The sequence below is a fragment of the Dryas octopetala genome, chromosome 3 (genome assembly GCF_963921425.1).
Source record: "Dryas octopetala chromosome 3, drDryOcto1.1, whole genome shotgun sequence".
NCBI lineage: Eukaryota > Viridiplantae > Streptophyta > Magnoliopsida > Rosales > Rosaceae > Dryas > Dryas octopetala.
This window is the reverse complement of record NC_141368.1, coordinates 4,261,270-4,284,313: the sequence shown is the minus strand read 5'-3', so window position 1 is coordinate 4,284,313 and position 23,044 is coordinate 4,261,270. Positions and strand designations below refer to the sequence as shown.

Genomic DNA, 23,044 nt, shown 5'->3' with positions numbered 1-23,044 from the left:
TTACAGACTCATCAGGTCTATAAACTCATGTGTCGAGCGGGCGCGCCATTTCCGGCCCGATGCTCGGCATATTACAGACTCATCAGGTCTATAAACTCCCGTGCCGAACTAGCGCGCCACTTTCGGCCCAATGCTCGGCATGGTACAGACTTATCAGGTCTATAAAAATCCCTGTCTGAGCCGAAGCGACTTCCTACAGTCCTAACGTTCAACAGGATATTTCTAAAAGAAAAATATACACTCCAACCAAAACTTTCATCGTGCATGCCGAGCCGATCTGAAAGTAGGTTTGAATATTTTTCTCAAAAACCTGCATTCCTAAATATCTCAATGGGTATGCCGAGCCCATCCGAGATGACTAGGGTTTTTTTTAAATTTTTACTTATCCTGGTTATGCTTATCAAGCTGATCCGAAGACAAGTTCTAATTTATCATCACCATTCATTTTCATTTTAATCGGCATGCCGAGCCGATCTCAAAGTGTCTTGGTTCTTATTATGTTTTCACTTTTATCATTTTCTTTTCCATGTGTTATTAGTTTTTGTCGTTAGCTTAATTTCCGAGCCGAACTGACAGCAACTTGTATCATATAAAGAAAATTCTGATAAAATTAAACAACATAAAACCAAATACAAATTGTTCCAAAAACAATTAAACCCGAGCCACACTTCGGCTCGGGAACAAAAACAAAAACAAGACAACATAAAATCATGCTATCATGCAGATCGCTCGGCAGGGCCCTCCTGGATCGGCTCAGTAGACTCCTCGGGCGTCTCCTCGCCGAGCTGCACCACCTCAACCCCGCCGATCTGCATCTCAGCATTGGGATCGGATTCGGGGACCGGGGGAATCGGGGTCGGCTCATATGCAGGCAGTGGAGGATCTTCCGGAGTCGGCTCGACTTCGGCGCGGACTTGGCGATCGAGAGGAGGAAGCTCATCCTGTTGACTTCCCTGGGTGTCTTCGTCGTCCTCGGACTCGCCAAGGAATGATACATCCCAGTCCGGCCTCTTCGATTTGATCGCCTCCAAAAGCTCCTGATACCCATCAAAATGGGCATCAGCCAGTGCCTGGGCGCTCGGCACTTCAGATCGACGTCGGAGTTCGACATTCTCGATCCTCCGTTCAGCAGCCTCGATGTCTCGCTGGAGATCGCCGACATAGTGCCTCAAGTCCGCCACATTTTGCTCCGAGGAGGCAAGCTCCTTGCCGAGCCGACCGACCTCCTCCTCCTTCCTGGCCAGCCTGGATTGCAGACCCTCCGACCGTTCGCGCTCGGCATTGACCGTCCGCTCGGCCTCGGCCAACTTCTCTTTCAGCTCTACGACCCGTGCCCGAAACCTCTCCAGTTTCGCCTCGGCATCGACGGCGGCCTTAGCAGCTTCGAACTGCCTCATGGCGAGCTGCAAGAGAAACAAATTCATCATTAGTCCGAACCGAGCGAATAGACAAAATCCGAAGTAAAGGAGACTTACCAACATGGCCTGGCGGGATGCGATCAGAGCCTGGTGGCTGAAGCCCGGCTCGCCATGATCGGCCCACAGCCCCTCCTGCACCCTCGCGGTCATCACGCGCTTGAGGCCCGTGACGAACGGCTCGAGGCCGGGGACTACCTCCACCGCTTTCAGGGGCGCCGAACCGGACGCCCCGGCACCAGAACCGCCGGGCTCGGCCCGAGCCCTCTTCTCCACCGGGGCCTCGGCCTGGGAAGCCTTCCTCTTCTCTGCTTGCCGAACCGGTCTCGGCGCAGGAGATCTTGGCTGAGCTGCCGCTGGAACAGGAGCCTGGACCGGCTCGGCAGGGGTCCGCCCCGCTGCCTTCTTCTGGACGCTCCGAGCCGCTTTCTTCCTAAGGCGAACCTCCAGTTCGGTGGGCGCCATTCCCCTCTCGGCTCTAGGATTCCACCTGGGCACAAACCAGGAGATCCCGCTCTGTCGGATCTGAGTCTCCCCGAGCAGGAACTTGGTTGACAAGTACTCTCCTGGTGAGTCCCTGATCGCGGCGATCTGGTCCTTGAGCTCGCCTCGGAGCTTGTACTTGCCCCAGCTGACTGCGAAGGCGAAACCAAAAAGAGTTAGACAAAAATATAATACAATTATCACAAGACATATGCAAATTGTCCTCGGACCGGCCCCAAATTCCCAATGCCCACCTGGAATTCTAAAAGCTCTGGGCACCCGAGCCGAGGTGATTCTGTTCGGATCGGCGAACTCCCAATCCCCAGAGACAAAGAAATATCTTTTCTTCCATGTCTTCTGGGAGGAGGGATTCCCACCGAAGAGTGGCCCCGAGTACGCCTGGAGGTTGTAGAATCCGAGCTCGCTCTGCTTCGACCTCAGTGCGTAATTGCAGAACAGGATATCCTTGTGTGGCACACACTTGTGCACTTTGTGCCACAAGATGTGCATGGACAGGATGATCCTGTACACGTTCGGGTTCAGCTGGTGTGGCGCCGCGCCGATCGTCGCGAGCCAGTCCTGCAGGAAGGTGTGCAGGGGAAGCCGAACCCCATTCTCAAACATCTCCGGGTACATAGTCACCCATCCTACCGGGGGTCGGCTCGGCTTCTCCCCCTCGGTCGGCAACCTCATCAACACGGAGTCGGGAACCGAGTACCTATCCCTCAAGTCCCTGAGATGGTACTCGGTCATCTCATTGGGGATCTGATCGGCCTTCCACGGCAGTTCCTCGTAGAAGTCCGGGTCAATCGGACTCCCCGTCACCCCCTGAGCCGAGGTCGACGCCTCGTGCCCCCTATCCCTTTCATCCGAGCCCGAGGTGAGTCTGCTCGGAATGGTGGCGATCGGCTCGACGTCGAGAGGTTCTTCGTCACCTCCTTCGACCGTCCCTTGTTCCCAGTCGGAACTCAGTATCTCGGGGTTTTCCTGATCCCCTCGGGCTCGGCGCTCTCCGCCCGGATTGCGGTTCAATGCCGAGCCGGCCTCGTCCAACTCTTCGGACAAGCCATCCCAACTCGCCTCACCCGCAGGTGGGCTTCGGCTCGGCTCGGCCTCACCCACAGATGGGCTTCGGCTCACCTCGGCCCCACTGTCTCCCTCGAAGGCTTCCCCCGATCCGAGCCGACCACTCGAATCAGTCTCTGACATTACTAACAGTTTTTCTACTTTCTCTCTCTCACTTTATGGATCAAAAAGTTCTTTTTCTCAAGAACACCAAGAACACACCCAGAAAAACCCGAAAAACACAAAAACTCAAGAATGGACAGAATCACTTACTGGTTTTTGTCCGGCCAATCCCTCCACCCCTCACACACTCGGAATGGCTTCGTCTATGATTACGCTTGCCCGAAACCGTGACCGAACTGCTGCACTAACGACGGAGGTAGGAGGAAATTCACGGCGGAGGAGGGAAGAGTTTGCAGAGAGAGAGTGGGAGTTTCTGAAAAAGTTGGAAAGTGAGAGGGAAGAGAGAGAAAGGCATGATTTATACCCCCATGCAAACCGATCTCAGCCCTTCATTTCTGGCGCTTCATATGCCAGATCTTGACACCTGTCAAACATTCAAAAAATACCCATAACGAGGTGACCCTTACGTTCCCCCATGCAGAAATCAAACGTCTCTTCACTTGTCCCTGAGATATTTTGACTAATCACAAGTCGTCTTGTGTTCGGATCTTCGGGAACCTGGGCTCGTAGGGTTCGGCTCGGATCAAGCAACATACTACCTTTGAGATTGTCCTTACACTTCAACTTCCAATCCACCACTGCTCGCTCGGATCGGAAGTTGGGGGACTCCTGTTTGTGGGAAAATCCACATCAATCCGAACAGCCAATCACAGCTCGACACGTGGCTGGTCAACATCCACCTCGGAGTTTGACTCTCAGTGGTCAAAACTTTGACCCCCACGTCATCACCACTCGGCATCGCCTCTGCCAGCTCAGACCGGATCTCCACGCCGGCCCTCCATGTTCGGTCCGAGCCGAACCGATGATCTTCCATGGGATCGAGTGTCCATCTTCCCACGATCATCCCGGTCCGGCTCGGCTCGGCACAGGAGATGGCCTCTTTTCGGGTTCTGGCGTCGACCAGTTAGAGCTCGGAAAGACCCCCAGTCTATGGGACCGGCTCGGCCTGGAATCCCATGCCCGATCCGACCACACATGGACTTCGTGTCCTCACATGAAAACATGTGTTCGTATCGGCTCGGCTCGGCTCTCCGCCGCCATTCCCAGGAAGATCACGATGGGACGAACCGCCACACTTGAATGCACCTGACACAATCTTCTGACAGACAGAATATCAGGCTTGCATTCATGACTGCTGGACAGTTTGCCTGGACCTTCCAACCTTGCATTTAATGGAGCATTCAATGCAGCATTCAATGCTGAGGAAGCAAGCAGCTGAGCATGCAACTAGGTCTGACCAGGTGCGTGGGTCTCTGGCAACCATTCATTCACATGCAGGTAACTTATTCATTAAGTTTTCCTTTGCCTATATAAGGCACCACATATGCACAAAATGAAGCATCTAGCAATCTATCAATACACACGCTAAACACTTTGCATTTCCATCCAAAAAAGAGCCTACCCAACTTGCTGAGAATAACCCAGAACATTTGCCTTGTTCTTCCCATTCTCCCAAGTTCTTCCTTTGTTCTTCCTCATCCACCATCAAACACCACCACTGATTTCATCATCGGAGTGTGTTTGGCTGGTACCACACCGGTCCATCTCCTTTGATCTTGTTCTTGTCTACAGGAAGATCTCAACCAGCATTCACTTCATCATCCAGCGAAGCACTTGATCAGCCAGATCAGCATATCTAAGTTGTTGCATCTACCTTACGAGAATTTGCATCAACAGTTTGTAAGAGCTTACCCACTTTGTAGCTGCAAAGTGGAAACATGAAGATTGTGTGAATCCTGAACAGCACTTGAACCAATTCGGATCTGCCATGTGGAGTTGTGCACTGCAATAATCTGTATGCAATATCTTTGAAACAACGAAAGAGCAATATACAAAATAAAAGTAAGTCTTAAGAAGAAAAAGAAAGTGGGAATAACGGAAAAGAAGGGGATGACGATTGACGAATATGGACAGGGTCTTACAACCAAGCACCAGACATGAATAGCGTGTTTGACCGTTGACCAATACTAGTCATAAAATAACCACCACCCAGCAGCACCCAGCTACAGAATAAATTGTAGTAAAATCTTGAAATTTTATATTAATATTCTAGCGACACCGAAAGCACACTCAAATTATACGCTTGTGATTTCTCAATTCTTCGAGACTTTAACTATGACAAAAAGGTATACAATATATCTCTTAGAGTTAAATGGATTAGTGTCCTTAAATTTTGACAGATTATTTTGATTTTTAAACTTTTAAACAATTGCCTTCTTAAATTTTGATTCAAGAATGAAAAAAGTTATTTAAAACTTTACAAAATAAGGGCAATTTTGTGATTTAAGTATCTAAATTATCTATATCTTCAATAAGATATTTTACTTCACCGACATTGAGAGGAAAGAAAAGAAAAATGAAAAGTAAGAACATGAAATCGCGAAAAATGTAAAATTTAAAGTGATACTAAATAAAGAGTTAGCCGACATTGTCTTCGTTTTATGGAGTTTAAATCAAATGTTACATTTTAATCTTACTTAATACAAAACAAAATTTAGAATTCATAAACTAAAATTGGAAAACTGTTTAAAAATAGGTGTAGTCTATTTAACCCTATCTCTTCATGGCCAAGAAAAAAACCTCTCTCTTATAATAAAATTTTTCATAAATATAACACAATAGAAAAAGCCAATTGATACACACCATTGAAATGAAAAAGCTATTTTCTTTTTGGACAAAGAAAAGAAAAGGCGAATTAAGCTGTGAAAATGTGAGAATTTATTCCCGCACGCCCTTTTTGCCTACTTCTTAGTTGTAAAACCCAAAACATAGTCCATCACAAGTCAACACAAAAATAAGACCTCGTCGGTCTTCCAAACCACCCAATATACAACTATACAAGGCATTATATATGGCACAATAACCCGCCCTGGGGATCAAAACACAGAAAAGATTCAAAAGAAAGCGAAAGCCAGAGTCAAAGAGAATAACAAAATGCCTTGCGCTTTGGTGGTTCCGAACTCTCCGATTTTCTCACCGTCGAAAATTCCTTCAATCTTTTGCAGACCATCAGCTTCGTCTTCTCCTTCTTCGCGTTCGTCTCCTCGAGTCTTCCATGCCCCGCCTCCAACCCCATCACGGTCTTCATCGTCGTCCTCGTTGCCTTTTCCTTTGTCACCGGGTCGGTTTCAGAGGCATGTTATAAGCACTTGCAAGAAGGAGCCTTCGAGTTTGGGCTCGGGTCCGGCTTTGAAGAGGAAGAGGCCGATGAGGATTGACATTCCAGTAGCGTCTGTGAGCTTTAACGTTGACTCATCGCCGAATAAGGGTGTGGAGAGACTGGACGTGGTGGAGGTTGAAGAAGATGGCTACTCGGTGTACTGTAAGAGAGGGAGAAGGGGTTTCATGGAGGATCGCTATTCAGCTGTTGTTGATCTTCATGCTGATTCGAGACAGGTAATTCTTTTGTCTTGTATGTTGTTAATTCATTTGGAATTCTGTTTGTTTGCTGAGAAAATTGTGGAAATTGAAAGTAATTTCGGTTTCAAAAGATTAATATACGAGTCTATATCATCAAGTTCAAGTATATTTATCTCAGTTTAAAAAAAAAAAAAAGTTCAAGTATTTAGCATGGATATATCGAAGAGGGAGATTTTCTATTGCAGGAATTTGAGGATGAGATCAATTAATTTTGATGAAAATGGAGACTTTAAAATGCGGACCTGTTAAGTTTTTGGATTGTATATATTGAAATTGATGGTAGTACCATACAAGTATAAAAAATAAAAAATAACTATTGGGTTTTTAGATATCTTGGTAAAGATTTAAAAAAAAAAAAACATCCTATGGAAATGTTGAATTATGTTTGTGGACTCATTGAATTTGTGCTGATTACATTCTGTAATGACAGGCATTCTTTGGTGTCTTCGACGGGCATGGAGGGGCAAAAGCAGCCGAATTTGCAGCCAAGAACATGGATAAAAACATTGTGGATCGTTTGACCAGCGGAGGAGAAGAGAAAATCATGGAAGCAGTCAAAAATGGTTATCTCACCACTGATGTCGAATTTTTGAAGGAGGGTGTTGGTGGCGGTGCATGCTGTGTGACTGCCTTAATACAAAAAGGTAACCTAGTGGTCTCAAATGCCGGTGACTGTCGTGCTGTTATGAGCCGAGGAGGGGTTGCGGAGGCCCTTACATCTGATCATCATCCTTCTAGACCAGATGAGAAAGACAGAATTGAAACCTTGGTAAGCATTGAAATTAATTTGGGCGAATGCAAGTGAGAATTTATTAGCCACCTAGAAGATAAAAGATTAAAATGAAAGATTATAGACTTTGTCTCTGATTGGATTTTGCAATGTATCTTTTGTAGGGTGGTTATGTGGATTGTTGCCATGGTGCTTGGAGATTACAGGGTTCTCTTGCTGTTTCAAGATCAATCGGAGATCGACAGCTCAAGCAATGGGTTATAGCCGAACCGGAGACCAAAGTCTTAAGAATTCAGCCTGAATGCGAGTTTTTAATGCTAGCCTCTGATGGTCTTTGGGACAAGGTAATTTTAGAACAAATCTCATTTCAGGTGTTTCCTCTTTTGAAGCATTACTTCCAAATGTTTGAGTCTAAATAGAAAGTTTTCATTTCCTTCCAGGTTACTAATCAGGAGGCAGTAGATGTGGTTCGCCCTTTATGCATTGGTATTGATAAGCCGGAGCTGTTTTCTGCTTGTAAAAAGCTTGTTGATCTGTCAATAAGGAGAGGTTCCATGGACGATACAAGTGTGATGATAATCCAATTAGGCCATTTCGTTTCGTGAGAAGTTTTTAGGTAAAAGGAAATTCAGACTATGACAAAGTGATTTGTCTTCCACTCTGCAAGTGATATTTTGAAGAAACTTGCAGCTTTAGAAGCTAGAAAGGCAAGTCTTCTGGGAATGGTGCTCAATAGTCAATACCTGCTTTGAAGTGAAAGGCGGTGGTGGTGGTGATATTGGTTTTGAAAATGAGAATATTCAGAGAAGGCATTGTGGTAGAATGGCAATCGCATTGTCCATGTAAATGACAATGTTGTAAGAAGAGAGTTTCAGAAACACATATGATGCTTGTAAATATTCCCCCTTGCAAAGTTTATGATAAATTATCAAATGCTTACCCGGCCTTTCTTTTCCAATTTCTATTTTATTGCTTAAGTAGCATTTTCTGTTTTATTACACATTATGATAATCTGTTTTGCCTTTGTCTTTTTTAAGTCAACCCCTAGAGCACATGCTTTTATATTGTTGTTGGACCAGATCCAGTCCTGATTGGCTAGCTGCAGGCTTGGCATTCTATTCTGCATGCAGTCTTTTCAGTAATTTATGTGTGGTTCTTGACGCAGTCTCCACCTGAACCATTGCACTTCGCTTTCACCTTAGAACCACTGTATAAATGAATTGTGGATCTGAATAGTTAGTGGGGCACCAAACTTTTTAAGCCCATGTGGAGAAGACTTTCTTTTTGAGCACATGTGGAGAAGACTTTTGTAATTAGACGGTTTGATTTCAATGTTCTAGAGATAAGGCCTTGTTTAGTGTTTTAGATAGGTTAACTCAAGATTAAGAGACCGAACATGTTACGGCCGTTTGGTTTACGAAATTGATTTTTTGAGAAATCAATTTTTTGCATTTTCTAGGAGGAAGGGAATGTGAAATTTTCTTTCTAATGTTTGGTAATTCTGAGAAAGTAAACCATAAATTACCCTTTTTATTTTCATTATCATGTTTTGAGTTGTGCATGAGTTGGTAATGTAAAGTGTCAGTTTTTCAATTATACCTTTATTTATTATATATTTAAGGAATGACAATAGAGATGACATTTTAAAATAATAGCATAGTTAGTTTTGTCAAAAAAAAAAAAAGCAATAAATGTTTTTTCAAGAAGGGAGAAAACAAAACCCAAATTGGAGCAAGGTTTCATTTTTCCTCCAATAAGGGTATCAGATTCTCTTAGGTCAATAATTGATTTCTCTTCCCTGTATTTACCAAATGTGGAAATGTAATTGATTTCTCATTTTCAGATCTTCAAAACTTGAACCAAACAGGAACCACCTTATACTCCATGTTGGGAGTGAAACATTTCTTTACATTATATAATGTCAATAATTGAAATGTTTAAAACAAGTTTAAGAGCCATAGGATCAACAATTTATATTTTTCTTCTTTTTTTTTTTTGTGATGTCTGAATCTTCTCTTTGTCTTTTGCTGAACATCTGTTGGACCTTCTCCTCCGCCAATCACGGTGCGCTGAGAACCAAGACAGCGACGATAACTATGGTTTTATATGCTAAAATATATACAGACATACTTCATGCCTTGTGTTTTTGTCCAAAGATGGGCTTCTGTAAGGAGTCGACTGCCGTTTTAGGGGCTTTGCTTCTCTTTAGAAGTCTTGCTTTGTTGTCGTTTTGATTGTAAGTGGCCCATTGGGCCAAAGAAAAAAAAAAGCATGACGATTCCCACGCCCAACTTGCTAAACTTAGCCCTAATAAACTTGGTATTCATTTTCCAAAATAAATTAAAAATTTAAAAGTTTGTTCTATACCTTTCTCAATCATTGTTCATACAATCAAATCCTATCTATTTGCCAAGAGGACCAAAGGAAAACACACATAAAAAGGACTTTTTCGGTTTTTCCCTTTTTATGGGGAAAACAGGGTTAATTGCTCTTGTGTAGAAGTAATGTGCTTTACAATTTTAGCTGAAAAAGAGAAGAGAAGGGAGAATGCCCAAGAAAAACAAATAAGAGGAGAGGAAATCCTTTGTTATTGTTTGGAGGGATATAAAATGAAAGAAAAAATTAGAATGTCGAACGACATAATAAACTTCTAATTTTTATTAAAACTTTTTAGTTTTACATCAAAAGATAAAAGGTAAAATGAAATGTTTAGTATTATGTGAAAAAGTGAGTAAGTTTTCTAATTTTTTAATATGTATTGTATTTATAATTATACAATTGACTTTTAATGATTTTGTTAGTATCATGATCATATATATATTTTTGTTTTATAACTAATGTTTAAGTAAACATCTTTGTTGTGTCGCCTAATTAACACTAATTTGATTTACTATTCAATGTGTTATATTTGTATTTGTCTCAAATAATGATTAATCCAAATTCGTTAATTTTATTTTGATTTAGATTTACTATTCAAGGTGTCATATTCGTATTTGTCTCAGATATTAGAAAAAATAGAGTTTAGTTCTTCTAATATTTTTTATTTTGAAAAAAACTGCATGACTTTATTTTTTCAAATAAAGTCCTGATTTTTTATAAATAAAGTCTTTTAATCATTGCATTGTCAAATAAATATGTAATTATTTTTTTAGGGTATAGGGTATGGGTTAACATCATACCTTCTTAGGGTATATATTGAGGTTTGTGGAGGTTGCATGTTAGGTTTTAACTCTGAAATTTTGAACGGATCTCAAAGTTAAAACCTAATATAAAGCCGACAAATTAAGATTTGATGAAAAAGTAAAAATGCATTGGCAAACACTTAAAAATAGCCGTCGAACGCTTGACGCTTGATATGTGTGAAAAAAATAGAAATTAATGGACTAATATTATGTAACATGGAATAGTTACAATGACTTTAGTTAAAATTTTAAAAATAATAAGATTTTAGTCAATAAAATATAAAATTAAATAACTTAAATGACGTCACCCTATTATCAATCCCAAACCGTTAATTTAATATGGATTCAAGTAACGTCAAAAAATTTCATCCCTAACTGGCTAACGCCCAATGTACGAGAAAAAAATTGTAAAAAACCCTGGAAGAAAATGTTTCATTAGATAATGAAAAAGACCTTACTAGCCAGTCTAGCCATGAGAACAGTCGTTTAATTATAAAGGTCGGGTTGAATCCAGACCCGTAGAACCCGGCGTCTATATAAAACCAAAGCAAGAAATGGAGCAAATCAGCGCACTACGGAACATTTTTAACACGTATTCTTTTTCTCAGACGACGAGATTTTTTAATATTTTCGCAGTGGAAGTGGCTTTTAGATGAGATCTCTGCTTCTGGTTATTTCACTCGAAATTCCATTTTATAAAATCTCAAAAACCACTTCGTTCTGACCCCCTTTCTTAGATCTCTCTCTCCCTTACACGCTTTTGAGGGTCTAAGGGTTTCGTTGCTGTTCCAGATCTCGCAGCGATTCGAATCCCCTACAGGGTTCGAAACGCTCTCTCCCTCTCTCTCTCTCTCTCTCTCACTCTACCCCTTCGTTGTGGATTCTCAGTTCACGGCCCAATCGCATCCGTAGATCCGAGCCTTCGACTCCGAGCCGTCGATCTGCGCAACCATGGCGGCGGCGAACGCTCCGATCACCATGAAGGAGGCCCTAACGGTCAGTTCTCTCTTCTGATTCGATGCTCGATAAGCTCAATTTGAAATTTCACTTGTGTTCTGAGCTCATATAGTTGTTGTTTAGTCAATTACTGTGCTCGATTTGCAATTTTAAGTTTGACTTTGCTACTTAGTTTGTGTTAAGCTTCACACAGATCTGATAGTTTCTAAATTTTTTGGCACATGCTCAGATCTGATATTATCTCACTCGGAATTGCCGACTTTTGGAAACTTTGATTTTGAACTTAATAACCAAAAAAATAAGTGATTGATGAGTTTATGTGATCTGATCTGATTGCAGCTTCCCAGCGTTGGGATTAATCCACAATTCATAACTTTTACACATGTTACTATGGAATCCGATAAGTACATATGTGTTCGGGAAACTTCGCCTCAGAATAGTATTGTTATTATCGATATGAGTATGCCAATGCAACCTTTGAGGAGGCCTATCACCGCGGACTCTGCACTTATGAATCCAAATTCGAAAATTCTTGCCTTGAAAGGTAGGTTATGACTACATTCTTGCATTGCAATAATGGATTGTGCATAGACTTATTGTCTCAGGTGAGCTCATGCTTAGTTTTGGTCTTGATCTTAATGTGTTGTGATGGATGCACTTTGTGCTTAACCTGTTGCTTCAGCATCAACTTGTTGAACCTCAATTCACTTCATTGGTATTGCAATAAACACATCTTACTAATACGTGAGCAAAATATAGTGGAATCTACAGTGACTGTCATATGCTGTTAAAGTGTTTTAGCTTTATTTACCTCCTGGTTCTTGCTTTCCAGCATCTTTAAAAAAAAAAAAAAAAAAACTGAGTCTGACTGTGGTTAGTTGAAGATACTATATTTTGAAGATGCATTACATCAGAAAATCTTTTTTGTTCCTCACTTAGTTTATTTCAACGTGTTGTTGACCTCATGCCATGTAAAACCTATAGCTGTAGTTTCGTATCTTTTTGATAGTGTTATTCCATTGGCATTTTGGAATGCTTTCTGTGTCTATTAGGTTATACATTACTCTCTTTAAGCCTCGAAAAGCAAGGTTATTAGTTTACCTTTTAGATACTGATTGTGACTCTGTAATGTAGTTAGGTAATATATGTTTCTACAGAGAACTTGTGGTTGTATGGACTTTAGTAATTACTTTGTTGGTGCTACACTTTTGATTTCCTTTCTTACTAAATCTTTTTTGCTAATGTATTGTCATATCCATTTGAAGCCCAAGTCCAGGGTACGACTCAGGATCATCTTCAAATATTTAACATTGAGATGAAAGCAAAACTGAAATCACATCTTATGCCTGAGCAGGTATTCACTTTATTGGTTTATACATGCTTTTCGTATTTTTATAACATTGTATAAGAATTTTGTTCACATTCTTTTTCTGTTGGGTGTTAAATAATATAGCTTAGCCTGTCCTTGTTGCTTCATATGTAGATTGTCTTTTGGAAGTGGATAACCCCAAAGATGTTGGGCCTGGTCACCCAGACTACAGTATATCACTGGTCAATTGAAGGTAAGATGCCTTAATTAACTTCTTTGAGTATCATGCAATCATACTTCTTTAGGTTTTTGTTGTATGGAGTCATTCAAATTTAGGGTATCGACTTGCTTGTTTTGTTAACATCGGTGCATCTCCCTTTTAGGTGATTCTGAACCTGTAAAGATGTTTGAGCGAACAGCTAATCTAGCAAACAATCAAATAATCAATTATCGTTGTGATCCTTCTGAGAAGTGGTTGGTGTTGATTGGAATTGCCCCTGGTGCACCGGAGGTATGTTGTTATGTCTATTAATGCCTGTCCAACATTCATTTCTTGTGGACCCTGGCTTGCTTTTTCTCATCTGAGGAAAATTTTAAAAACTGAAAAAAATACAATATTTATTACATGGTGGTGGGACATGTGATCGATGTAATAGGGATGGGTGGCCCAGTACTGTTGCCTCTCTGACTAAAGTTAAGACCAAGAAGCTCCAATCTAGGCCTGGTCAACCTGATTTTGACTAGCACTTGGAAAACTGTCTGGGTCTTTTGAGGTCCTGGTTTTCAATTTTTACCTCTAGTGATGTGTCGTCTGAATTCCTGTGAATGGATTTCAATTGTCTAAAATCTTGCTCAATGATGCTTGTGGCCAGCCATATAAATGTCAATTTATGTGTTTTTAAATGTCTGTAGTTTTATTCCAAATATGTCAAATATAGCTTCATATACAATATTGTGGCAACTATATATCATGACGATTGATGTTGCGAAACAACTCTGAAACTGTATTATTTTGTTTTCTTTTCCTTTTCTGTTTAGAGTTTGCAATCCGTCAGAAGGAATATGCAACCCTTCTCTTTAAAGATGACTTTGCTGCTGTACTGCTTCTGATTCTAAGTCTTGTTCTGTTTGTAGAGGCCACAATTGGTTAAAGGGAATTTGCAGCTCTTTTCTGTGGAGCAGCAGCGCAGTCAAGCTCTTGAAGCACATGCTGCATCATTTGCCCAATACAAGGTGTGCAAGTTTTCCTGTCCCATTCTCTCTACCCTTTATCTATTCTCTAGCCCCTCTCAGTATACCCAATATGTTAGTATATTTGTATTTATTTGAATATGTTTTACTTGTTTGTTTCTAACAGGTTCCGGGGAATGAGAATCCTTCTACTCTTATTTCTTTTGCCACCAAGACGCTCAATGCTGGACAGATTACATCCAAGTTACATGTCATTGAGCTCGGTGCCCAGCCAGGTTGATATAAAGATTTTATTGAAAAAACACCTTTTTACTTGAAACAAAATGTTTAGAAAATATAAATAATAATTGTTAGATACACACACACACACAAATTCTGAGATTGAATTTTTATATTTGTAAATTTAAGAAAGAAATTCTGAGATTGAATTTGTTCACAGGGAAGCCATCTTTTACGAAGAAACAGGCAGATCTTTTCTTTCCTCCAGATTTCGCTGATGATTTCCCAGTTGCCATGCAGGTACTGAATTTGCTAATATATCTTTTCTGTCTCATCTTGCCATCTACAGTTCATATGTTAATAATGAATTTGTTAATTTGGCAGATGTCTCACAAGTACAGCTTGATTTATGTAATTACAAAGCTTGGGCTACTATTTGTCTATGACTTAGAGACAGCTAGTGCAGTTTACAGAAATAGAATTAGTCCGGATCCAATTTTCTTGACGACAGAGGCTTCTTCAGTGGGAGGATTTTATGCAGTTAATAGGAGAGGCCAGGTGTTGTTGGCCACTATTAATGAACAAACAATTGTGCCATTTGTCAGTGGTCAGGTATGTTGACTATTTTTTTCTTTCTTTTTACGGAATTACAAAAGTTGCATGTTGTATTTAGGATTGTTGTCGTGTTTTGTTTTACAGTTAAACAATTTGGAGCTTGCTGTCAACCTGGCCAAAAGAGGAAATCTTCCTGGTGCCGAGAATCTGGTAAACCACTCTTTATTATTCAATGTTATGCTTGAGTAGTAAAATTATTCAATGTTAGGCTTGAGTAGTTAAGTTGTTCTATAAGTGGCACCTTGGAATAATATAAACATTTATATCTCATTATTTATGGAATTAAGTTAGTAATCAAATGACGATTTGGTTGCTTATCTTATATCCAATTGGAAGTTGTCCTGATTGGGTAGTCTTTTGAATTTGCTGCTTACTGAACCTGTTCATGTTTAAGGTCAGAGTGTGCACAGGAGGTATTGGCATGGCATTTGGTTTATGTAAAGTAGTGTAGTTACTTGTACTCATTGAGCGATGAGTTTATATGTGTTATATTTGTCTTGTTTTTATTACCCTACGGATAATAGAGTTCTAGAATAAGGGAGGTGAGGTGTGAGAAGATCTTATTCTCCATGGTGGTATACACTTTCACCATGACTGATCTTTTGACTAGGCTATACTTGGTTCTTTTGTTATGCCATGATTAGAGAAGGTTTGATTCATTTCTATGTTAAATTCCTGATGTGCCTACACAAATCATACAGGTCGTCCAGCGTTTCCAAGAGCTGTTTGCCCAAACAAAGTACAAAGAAGCTGCCGAGCTTGCTGCTGAGTCCCCACAAGGAATTCTCCGCACACCTGATACAGTTGCTAAATTCCAGGTTTCATTTTGCTTCTGTACTCGTACATGTTTCTTTCTTTTGCTAGTATTTTCGTAGCTTCAGATGGTTTGTCCTTGATAAGTCTCACATTTATGTAATATTGTTCTTAATTATAATTTTTAGTATCAAGCTTCTGGTTCGAATCTTGTTGTATGAAAATAGTTCATGTTTTCAGGCAGTCATTTGTCATGGTTTTGAATAGCTTGATTGCGGTGTTCTGTAAGAGGGGTATGACTGATACATATTGGTATAACATTTTCTTAGCTTCAGAATAATAATGAGCTATGTTCCTTATTGATTTTTATAGTTGAGGAGACTGATAAATTGAAGTGGCTATGTCGGTATCAAAAGTGGTGAGAAATGAATGAAAAATAATTAGTGCTGGAGTGGACCTAATTGAGATAAAAACATACTTGATAAAAAGATATCTGATGGACTTGATAAGTTGAGACTGGATGTAAACTTGTTTATGAGGGGGTGAGAGTTGCATTTCTTGCTCCCTGATTATGGTGGGTGTTTCTTTTTAAAAAAAATTACAACTTCTTGAAACTTAACAATTTTGTTTTTTGTTCTCTCCGTTATGTTGCAGAGTGTTCCTGTCCAAACCGGGCAAACACCGCCTTTGTTGCAGTACTTTGGGACACTCTTGACAAGAGGGAAGCTGAATTCATTTGAGTCATTGGAATTATCACGTCTTGTTGTGAACCAGAACAAGAAGAACCTTTTGGAAAACTGGTTGGCAGAGGACAAACTGGAATGTAGTGAGGAACTAGGAGATCTTGTGAAGGTTTGCTTTGCAATTTCAATTTATGCATATTTAGCATGCCTAACTTTCAGATTTGTAATTTATGTTTATGTCTCTAATCTTTTCCTTGTAGACTGTTGACAATGATCTGGCTTTGAAAATATATATTAAAGCCAGAGCAACTCCAAAAGTTGTTGCAGCTTTTGCTGAGAGAAGGGAATTTGACAAAATACTCATCTACTCGAAGCAGGTGAGGAAACATGTTTATGTAGTAATGGTATCTAAATGTTTGCTTTTATATTTATTAATATGGGTGTATGACGTCTGAGCATTTCCTTGTTTTTTTTATTGCTCTAGGTTAACTACACGCCTGATTATCTGTTCCTTCTGCAAACAATTCTCCGAGCAGATCCTCAGGTATTCAAACTATACTCAGCAAGCTTATATTTCTATTTTAGTCCTTGAAAGCTGAAAGCTGAAAGCTTTGTTAGATCACACATTGATCCTCGTTCAGTGAATGTTTCATTGAATATAAACCCTTTTGTTTGTGTCTTTTCCATTAAAGCTCCAAACAATGTGGTGCACGCTTAGCTTGCAATCTTATTTGGATGAACTTGAATTCATGTAAGATGCTATATAAAATTTCAACTAAACCAGGTTACAATATTATATTTGAATGTAGGGTGCTGTTAATTTTGCATTAATGATGTCTCAAATGGAGGGTGGCTGCCCAGTTGATTACAACACCATAACAGATCTCTTCCTTCAGGTTAGTTTTACTTTCATTATCTTTAATGCTATGCTAAATACTTTTTCATTCTCAATATTCTGTAATTATTTTATTTCTCAACTTCATGCATTATGGGGCATAATTTTTTTTTTTATAAAGAAAATAATAAGAAATCTTTGCAATTATGGAAATATATAATAATTTATAAGAGGCTCACATGTTTTTTTTTTTGCTTTCTTCGTCTTTCAGAGAAACCTGATTCGTGAGGCAACCGCCTTTCTTCTGGATGTTTTGAAGCCAAATCTTCCAGAACACGCTTTCCTGCAAACAAAGGTTTCTATCCTTAAAGCTAAGCTTGTATAATCTGTGCATTCCTATTTTAGCGGGTTAACGTTTTTCATCCACGCAGGTCCTTGAGATCAATTTAGTGACTTTTCCAAATGTGGCTGATGCTATTTTAGCCAATGGAATGTTCAGTTATTACGACCGTCCTCGAATCGCCCAGCTATGTGAGAAGGCTGGTCTTTATGTTCGGGCTCTGCAAGTAATGTCTTCTTACAATTACATTTATTTTTCTTACTAAATGTGGCTGTTATTTTCTAAAAATGGCACATGTTAACCATTTTACTCCTGGTGCAGCATTACTCAGAGTTGCCTGATATTAAACGTGTCATAGTGAATACACATGCAATAGAGCCACAGGTTGATATCTTCTCTACTATTTACATCTATTTGGTACCTTGAAAAACTTTTGCTGAAATTGTTTTTTTTTTTTTTTTTTTTTTAATGCAGTCACTTGTAGAGTTTTTCGGCACGCTGTCAAAAGAATGGGCATTGGAGTGTATGAAAGATCTTTTATTGGTCAATTTAAGAGGCAACCTTCAGATAATTGTGCAGGTACAGATTTTTTCTCTTCTTTCTACTGTGATGTTGAAACAAAATTTATCTGGAGCATTAACTGAGCAAACTGAGACATGTCTGCACAGGTTGCTAAGGAATACTCTGAGCAGCTGGGTGTTGATCAATGCATGAAGCTTTTTGAGCAGTTCAAGTCATATGAAGGATTGTACTTCTTCCTTGGGTCGTTTCTCAGCTCAAGGTAATTTGTTCAAGAAGAGGAATTTTTTTATTTTTTCTTGTTTAGAGACCGCATCCAGTTTGTTCTGATATTTATTTCACTTTTAATTGTGAGACAGTGAGGATCCTGATATCCACTTCAAGTACATTGAGGCTGCTGCTAAAACTGGACAAATCAAAGAGGTTGAGCGAGTTACCAGAGAATCAAATTTCTATGATGCCGAGAAAACAAAGAACTTCTTGATGGAAGCTAAGCTCCCCGATGCACGACCACTGATTAATGTTTGTGACCGCTTCGGATTTGTTCCCGATCTTACCCACTACTTGTACACGAACAACATGCTTCGTTACATTGAAGGTTATGTTCAAAAGGTATCTTTTGACCCCTGTGACACTTTGAAATACTTGACTATGGGTTTTTAATATTGAGAATGTTCTGCTCATTCATAGGTCAACCCTGGGAATGCTCCTTTAGTTGTGGGACAGTTGCTAGATGATGAGTGCCCTGAAGATTTCATCAAAGGCTTGATTCTTTCTGTCCGTTCATTGCTTCCAGTGGAGCCTCTTGTGGAGGAATGTGAGAAGAGGTGGTATCCTAATCCATGTCCTTCCATTATGTTTTCATCCCATTGTACTTAATTTTTTCTCTATCTTTTTCCCTCTCAATAGGAATCGACTTCGTTTGCTCACTCAGTTCTTGGAGCATCTTGTGAGTGAGGGAAGCCAAGATGTACATGTTCACAATGCTTTGGGTAAAATCATCATTGATAGTGGGAACAACCCAGAACACTTCCTTACCACAAACCCATATTATGATTCACGTGTTGTGGGTAAATATTGCGAGAAACGTGATCCTACCCTGGCTGTTGTTGCTTACCGACGTGGACAATGTGATGATGAACTTATCAATGTCACAAACAAAAACTCATTGTTCAAATTGCAAGCAAGGTTGGTGATGTGTTGTGTGTAACTTATTTTTTTTTAAATATTTCGTAGCATTTTTGTGCCCAGTGGCTTATTTGCTAATTCTTTGTCAACAGATATGTGGTTGAGAGGATGGATGAGGATCTCTGGGGGAAAGCTCTTAACCCTGAGAATGAGTTTAGAAGACAGCTTATTGATCAAGTTGTTTCTACTGCCTTGCCCGAGAGCAAGAGCCCTGAACAAGTTTCTGCGGCTGTTAAGGCTTTCATGACCGCTGATTTGCCCCATGAATTAATTGAGCTTCTTGAAAAGATTGTGCTTCAAAACTCTGCCTTCAGTGGGAACTTTAATCTGCAAAACCTGCTAATTTTGACAGCCATTAAGGCAGATCCGTCTAGAGTTATGGATTATATTAATAGGCTAGATAATTTTGATGGGCCTGCAGTTGGGGAAGTAGCTGTGGAAGCCCAACTGTATGAGGAAGCATTTGCAATTTTCAAGAAGTTTAACTTGAATGTCCAAGCAGTTAATGTCTTGCTGGATAACATCCGAAGCATTGATAGGGCTGTGGAGTTTGCATTCCGTGTTGAAGAAGATGCTGTTTGGAGCCAGGTTGCAAAGGCTCAACTCCGGGAGGGGCTGGTGAGTGATGCGATTGAGTCATTTATTCGTGCAGATGATGCCACTCAGTTCTTGGATGTTATTCGTGCTTCTGAGGATGCAGATGTCTACCATGACTTGGTGAGGTACCTTCTGATGGTCAGGCAGAAGACAAAAGAGCCCAAGGTGGACAGTGAGCTCATTTATGCATATGCAAAGATTGATAGGCTGGCCGACATTGAAGAGTTTATTCTTATGCCAAATGTTGCTAATCTCCAAAATGTTGGTGATCGCCTATATGATGAGGCCCTGTATGAAGCAGCAAAAATAATATTTGCTTTTATATCTAATTGGGCCAAGTTGGCTATCACACTTGTGAAGCTCAAACAATTCCAAGGTGCTGTTGATGCAGCACGAAAAGCCAACAGCGCAAAGACATGGAAGGAAGTTTGCTTTGCATGTGTTGATGCTGAGGAGTTCCGCCTAGCTCAGATTTGTGGTCTCAACATTATTATACAGGTGATTTGTTGCATCTATTTATTTCTCTTATACTTTTAAGGTGTATTTTCAATCTAGATTTAGTTGCGTTTGCGTGGATCCTTTTGATGTCCTACATGGTGGGACTTTGCTTGTACAAAGAACAGCAATTGTTTCAAGTTTTTGATGCCTGGAAAGCTTCCATGCTTATTCTATCTGCTCTTACAAATTCTTTGCTTTCTCTTGAGCATTTGCTCATTCTTTATACAGTTCTCACTAATTCTTTGTGTTGTTTTGAATTTTTTAGGTGGATGATTTGGAAGAGGTCAGTGAATTCTACCAGAATAGAGGATGCTTCAATGAGCTAATATCTCTGATGGAGAGTGGTCTAGGGTTAGAGCGTGCACACATGGGAATCTTTACTGAGTTGGGGGTTCTGTATGCTAGATATCGTCCGGAGAAACTTATGGAGCATATCAAATTGTTCTCAACTCGTCTAAATATTCCCAAGCTTATACGAGCTTGTGATGAGCAGCAACATTGGAAGGAGCTGACCTATTTGTATATCCAATATGATGAGTTTGATAATGCTGCAACTACCATCATGAATCATTCCCCTGAAGCCTGGGATCACATGCAGTTCAAAGATGTGGCAGTTAAAGTTGCTAATGTGGAGCTATATTATAAGGCTGTGCACTTCTACTTGCAAGAGCATCCAGATCTCATTAATGATCTTCTAAATGTTCTTGCACTTCGTGTAGATCATACACGTGTTGTTGACATCATGCGGAAGGTAAATTGATTGTGAATGTATTTTTCACTGGAAGTTCAGATTTCTTACCTTCCTAAAAATACTGGACGTTTGGATTAGGTAATTCTTTTCCATGGCTCTCATTTTGAGATTCTTTTGTGTTTGAAAATGTAGGCTGGTCACCTGCTTCTTGTGAAGCCATACATGGTTGCAGTTCAGAGCAACAATGTCTCTGCTGTGAATGAGGCTTTGAATGAGATATATGTTGAGGAGGAAGACTATGAAAGACTGCGTGAATCAATTGATTTGCATGATAGCTTTGATCAAATAGGCCTGGCTCAAAAGGTGAAATGCATTCTATTTCTAGCCAGTTCTCTGTTAATGTATTCCTTTGCAAGAGTCTTATGTTATGTTTTTGGTCAGATTGAGAAACACGAGCTTCTGGAAATGAGACGCGTTGCTGCTTATATTTACAAGAAAGCTGGAAGGTGGAAGCAGTCCATTGGATTGTCAAAGAAAGACAAACTTTACAAAGATGCCATGGAGACAGCCTCACAGTCTGGTGACCGTGAACTTGCTGAGGAATTGCTGGTTTACTTCATTGAACAGGTATGCAGCTTGTTACAAGAAAACTTCTGTATTGTTTACTGAAGGTGCTCACAATTTCTAATTGTCTCTACTTCTGCATAAGTTTAATCAAGGTTATTATATGATATATGAGATGGGTTTACATAAATATATATATTTTTTGTTCAAATTGCAGGGAAAGAAAGAATGCTTTGCGTCATGCCTCTTTGTCTGTTACGATTTGATTAGGCCGGACATTGCCCTTGAACTTGCTTGGATGAACAATATGATTGACTTTGCTTTCCCATATCTGTTACAGGTGATTTTGAACTGTTTCTTGCATGTTGTGATTGATATATTACATTGGTGCAGTGGCACTTGGAAGAAGCTGGTTCAACCTTTGTTGGATCTTATGAGTTATGTATGTTTCACAATGTCTGTTTTGCAGTTTATCCGTGAATACACCGGCAAAGTTGATGAACTCGTTAAGGACAAAATTGAAGCTCAGAAGGAGGTCAAGGCTAAGGAGATGGAAGAGAAAGATGTAATTGCCCAGCAGGTAATCACTTTTAGATTGTCCCTATTCTATTGCCTCAAAAGAAAGTGGGCTCTTTTATCTATTTGCTTGTGTTCTGTTAACCATGCCATTGAAGATTGCATTGCATTATTTATGATTCATTGATGTGTGCTGTTGCAGAACATGTATGCTCAGTTGCTGCCACTTGCTTTGCCTGCACCACCAATGCCTGGTATGGGAGGAGGGTATGCTCCGCCGCCACCTATGGGTGGAATGGGAGGAATGGGGATGCCTCCGATGCCACCTTTTGGTATGCCACCAATGGGCAGTAGCTACTGAGATCTGTTAAACAATTATTGTGGAACTTGATCGTGAATTTGGTGTTTTAGTCAGTAGGCAACCTATCTGATATATCTTCCCATTTAGTGTAATTTTAAGAGGCTTACCGGCCGTCATCTCTGTTTTTTTTTTTTTTTTTTTCAATTTCTCCTTGGTTTTGATGGGTTGAAATGGTTCAGCAGCTTTAATAATTTTGTGTCATAGGTTGTGTGGATATGTCTTGTAATATTCTTTTGTAGCAGAGGCATTTTTTTGGCTGGTGGCTGAAGGCGAGCTTAGAATTTTCTCCTCTGTATTATTGTTCTCGTTTTTTGAACCTGCCTGAGTATAATACAAAACTGTACACTGATAATTTTGAAGTGCTTTTGAGTACACTCTTTTCTTTAATGGATGGCGTGCTTGATTGATTACCTACCATTTGTTTTCTGTAAGGATTTGTTTCTCAATTGAAAGTAGTTTTGTGACCCTGGTGGAGTTTATCTTGGGGCAGGATTAACTGCAGTTTTTTAGAATTTTGAAATTATCATGGATTCCATTTATCTACAGCTAGTTTTGGATTTTCATGGGGGACTTCAATGCAAATTAAAAAGTTTTGAGAATTCTGTGCTTGATTAATTATTTTCCTGGGGGTCTTCATTGGAGACTCTTCAGCTCTTTTTCCGCAATTACTGAGAGCCTGTGTTAACCTTTGAAGTTTAAACCCTTCTGTGTTAACCTGAGAGACTTTTCA

The 23,044-nt window shown here is 40.1% G+C and overlaps 2 protein-coding genes across 2 annotated transcripts; both read left to right on the top strand.

Annotated features, from left to right (window-relative positions):
- The first annotated feature begins 5,939 nt into the window (after nucleotides 1–5,939).
- Nucleotides 5,940–8,254, top strand: PP2C5 (phosphatase 2C5). The gene is made up of 4 exons (XM_086236286.1): nucleotides 5,940–6,542; nucleotides 6,997–7,335; nucleotides 7,461–7,640; nucleotides 7,737–8,254. Exons 1-4 carry the CDS (start codon nucleotides 6,081–6,083, stop codon nucleotides 7,899–7,901), a joined length of 1,146 nt encoding a protein of 381 aa, XP_086092412.1. The 5' UTR covers nucleotides 5,940–6,080; the 3' UTR covers nucleotides 7,902–8,254.
- Nucleotides 8,255–11,043: 2,789 nt separating this feature from the next.
- LOC147289830 (clathrin heavy chain 1) lies at nucleotides 11,044–22,675 on the top strand. Its single transcript, XM_086238826.1, has 30 exons — nucleotides 11,044–11,474; nucleotides 11,775–11,979; nucleotides 12,701–12,789; nucleotides 12,919–12,997; nucleotides 13,128–13,255; nucleotides 13,879–13,977; nucleotides 14,102–14,210; nucleotides 14,375–14,454; nucleotides 14,539–14,766; nucleotides 14,854–14,919; nucleotides 15,471–15,587; nucleotides 16,177–16,374; nucleotides 16,466–16,582; nucleotides 16,690–16,749; nucleotides 17,015–17,101; nucleotides 17,312–17,395; nucleotides 17,472–17,606; nucleotides 17,702–17,764; nucleotides 17,855–17,959; nucleotides 18,049–18,161; nucleotides 18,259–18,511; nucleotides 18,590–18,726; nucleotides 18,809–19,087; nucleotides 19,180–20,182; nucleotides 20,448–20,933; nucleotides 21,066–21,236; nucleotides 21,315–21,500; nucleotides 21,655–21,777; nucleotides 21,907–22,017; nucleotides 22,156–22,675. Exons 1-30 carry the CDS (start codon nucleotides 11,430–11,432, stop codon nucleotides 22,312–22,314), a joined length of 5,115 nt encoding a protein of 1,704 aa, XP_086094952.1. The 5' UTR covers nucleotides 11,044–11,429; the 3' UTR covers nucleotides 22,315–22,675.
- The last annotated feature ends 369 nt before the right edge of the window (nucleotides 22,676–23,044 follow it).

Coding starts and splice junctions, on each gene's coding strand:
- PP2C5 (XM_086236286.1), top strand. CDS start 6,081: ATGCCTTGCGCTTTGGTGGTTCCGAACTCTCCGATTTTCTCACCGTCG. Junction 7,336..7,460: donor AAGACAGAATTGAAACCTTG/GTAAGCATTGAA, acceptor TATCTTTTGTAG/GGTGGTTATGTGGATTGTTG. Junction 7,641..7,736: donor CTGATGGTCTTTGGGACAAG/GTAATTTTAGAA, acceptor ATTTCCTTCCAG/GTTACTAATCAGGAGGCAGT.
- LOC147289830 (XM_086238826.1), top strand. CDS start 11,430: ATGGCGGCGGCGAACGCTCCGATCACCATGAAGGAGGCCCTAACG. Junction 17,102..17,311: donor TAACAGATCTCTTCCTTCAG/GTTAGTTTTACT, acceptor TTCGTCTTTCAG/AGAAACCTGATTCGTGAGGC. Junction 20,934..21,065: donor TTGTTGACATCATGCGGAAG/GTAAATTGATTG, acceptor TTGAAAATGTAG/GCTGGTCACCTGCTTCTTGT.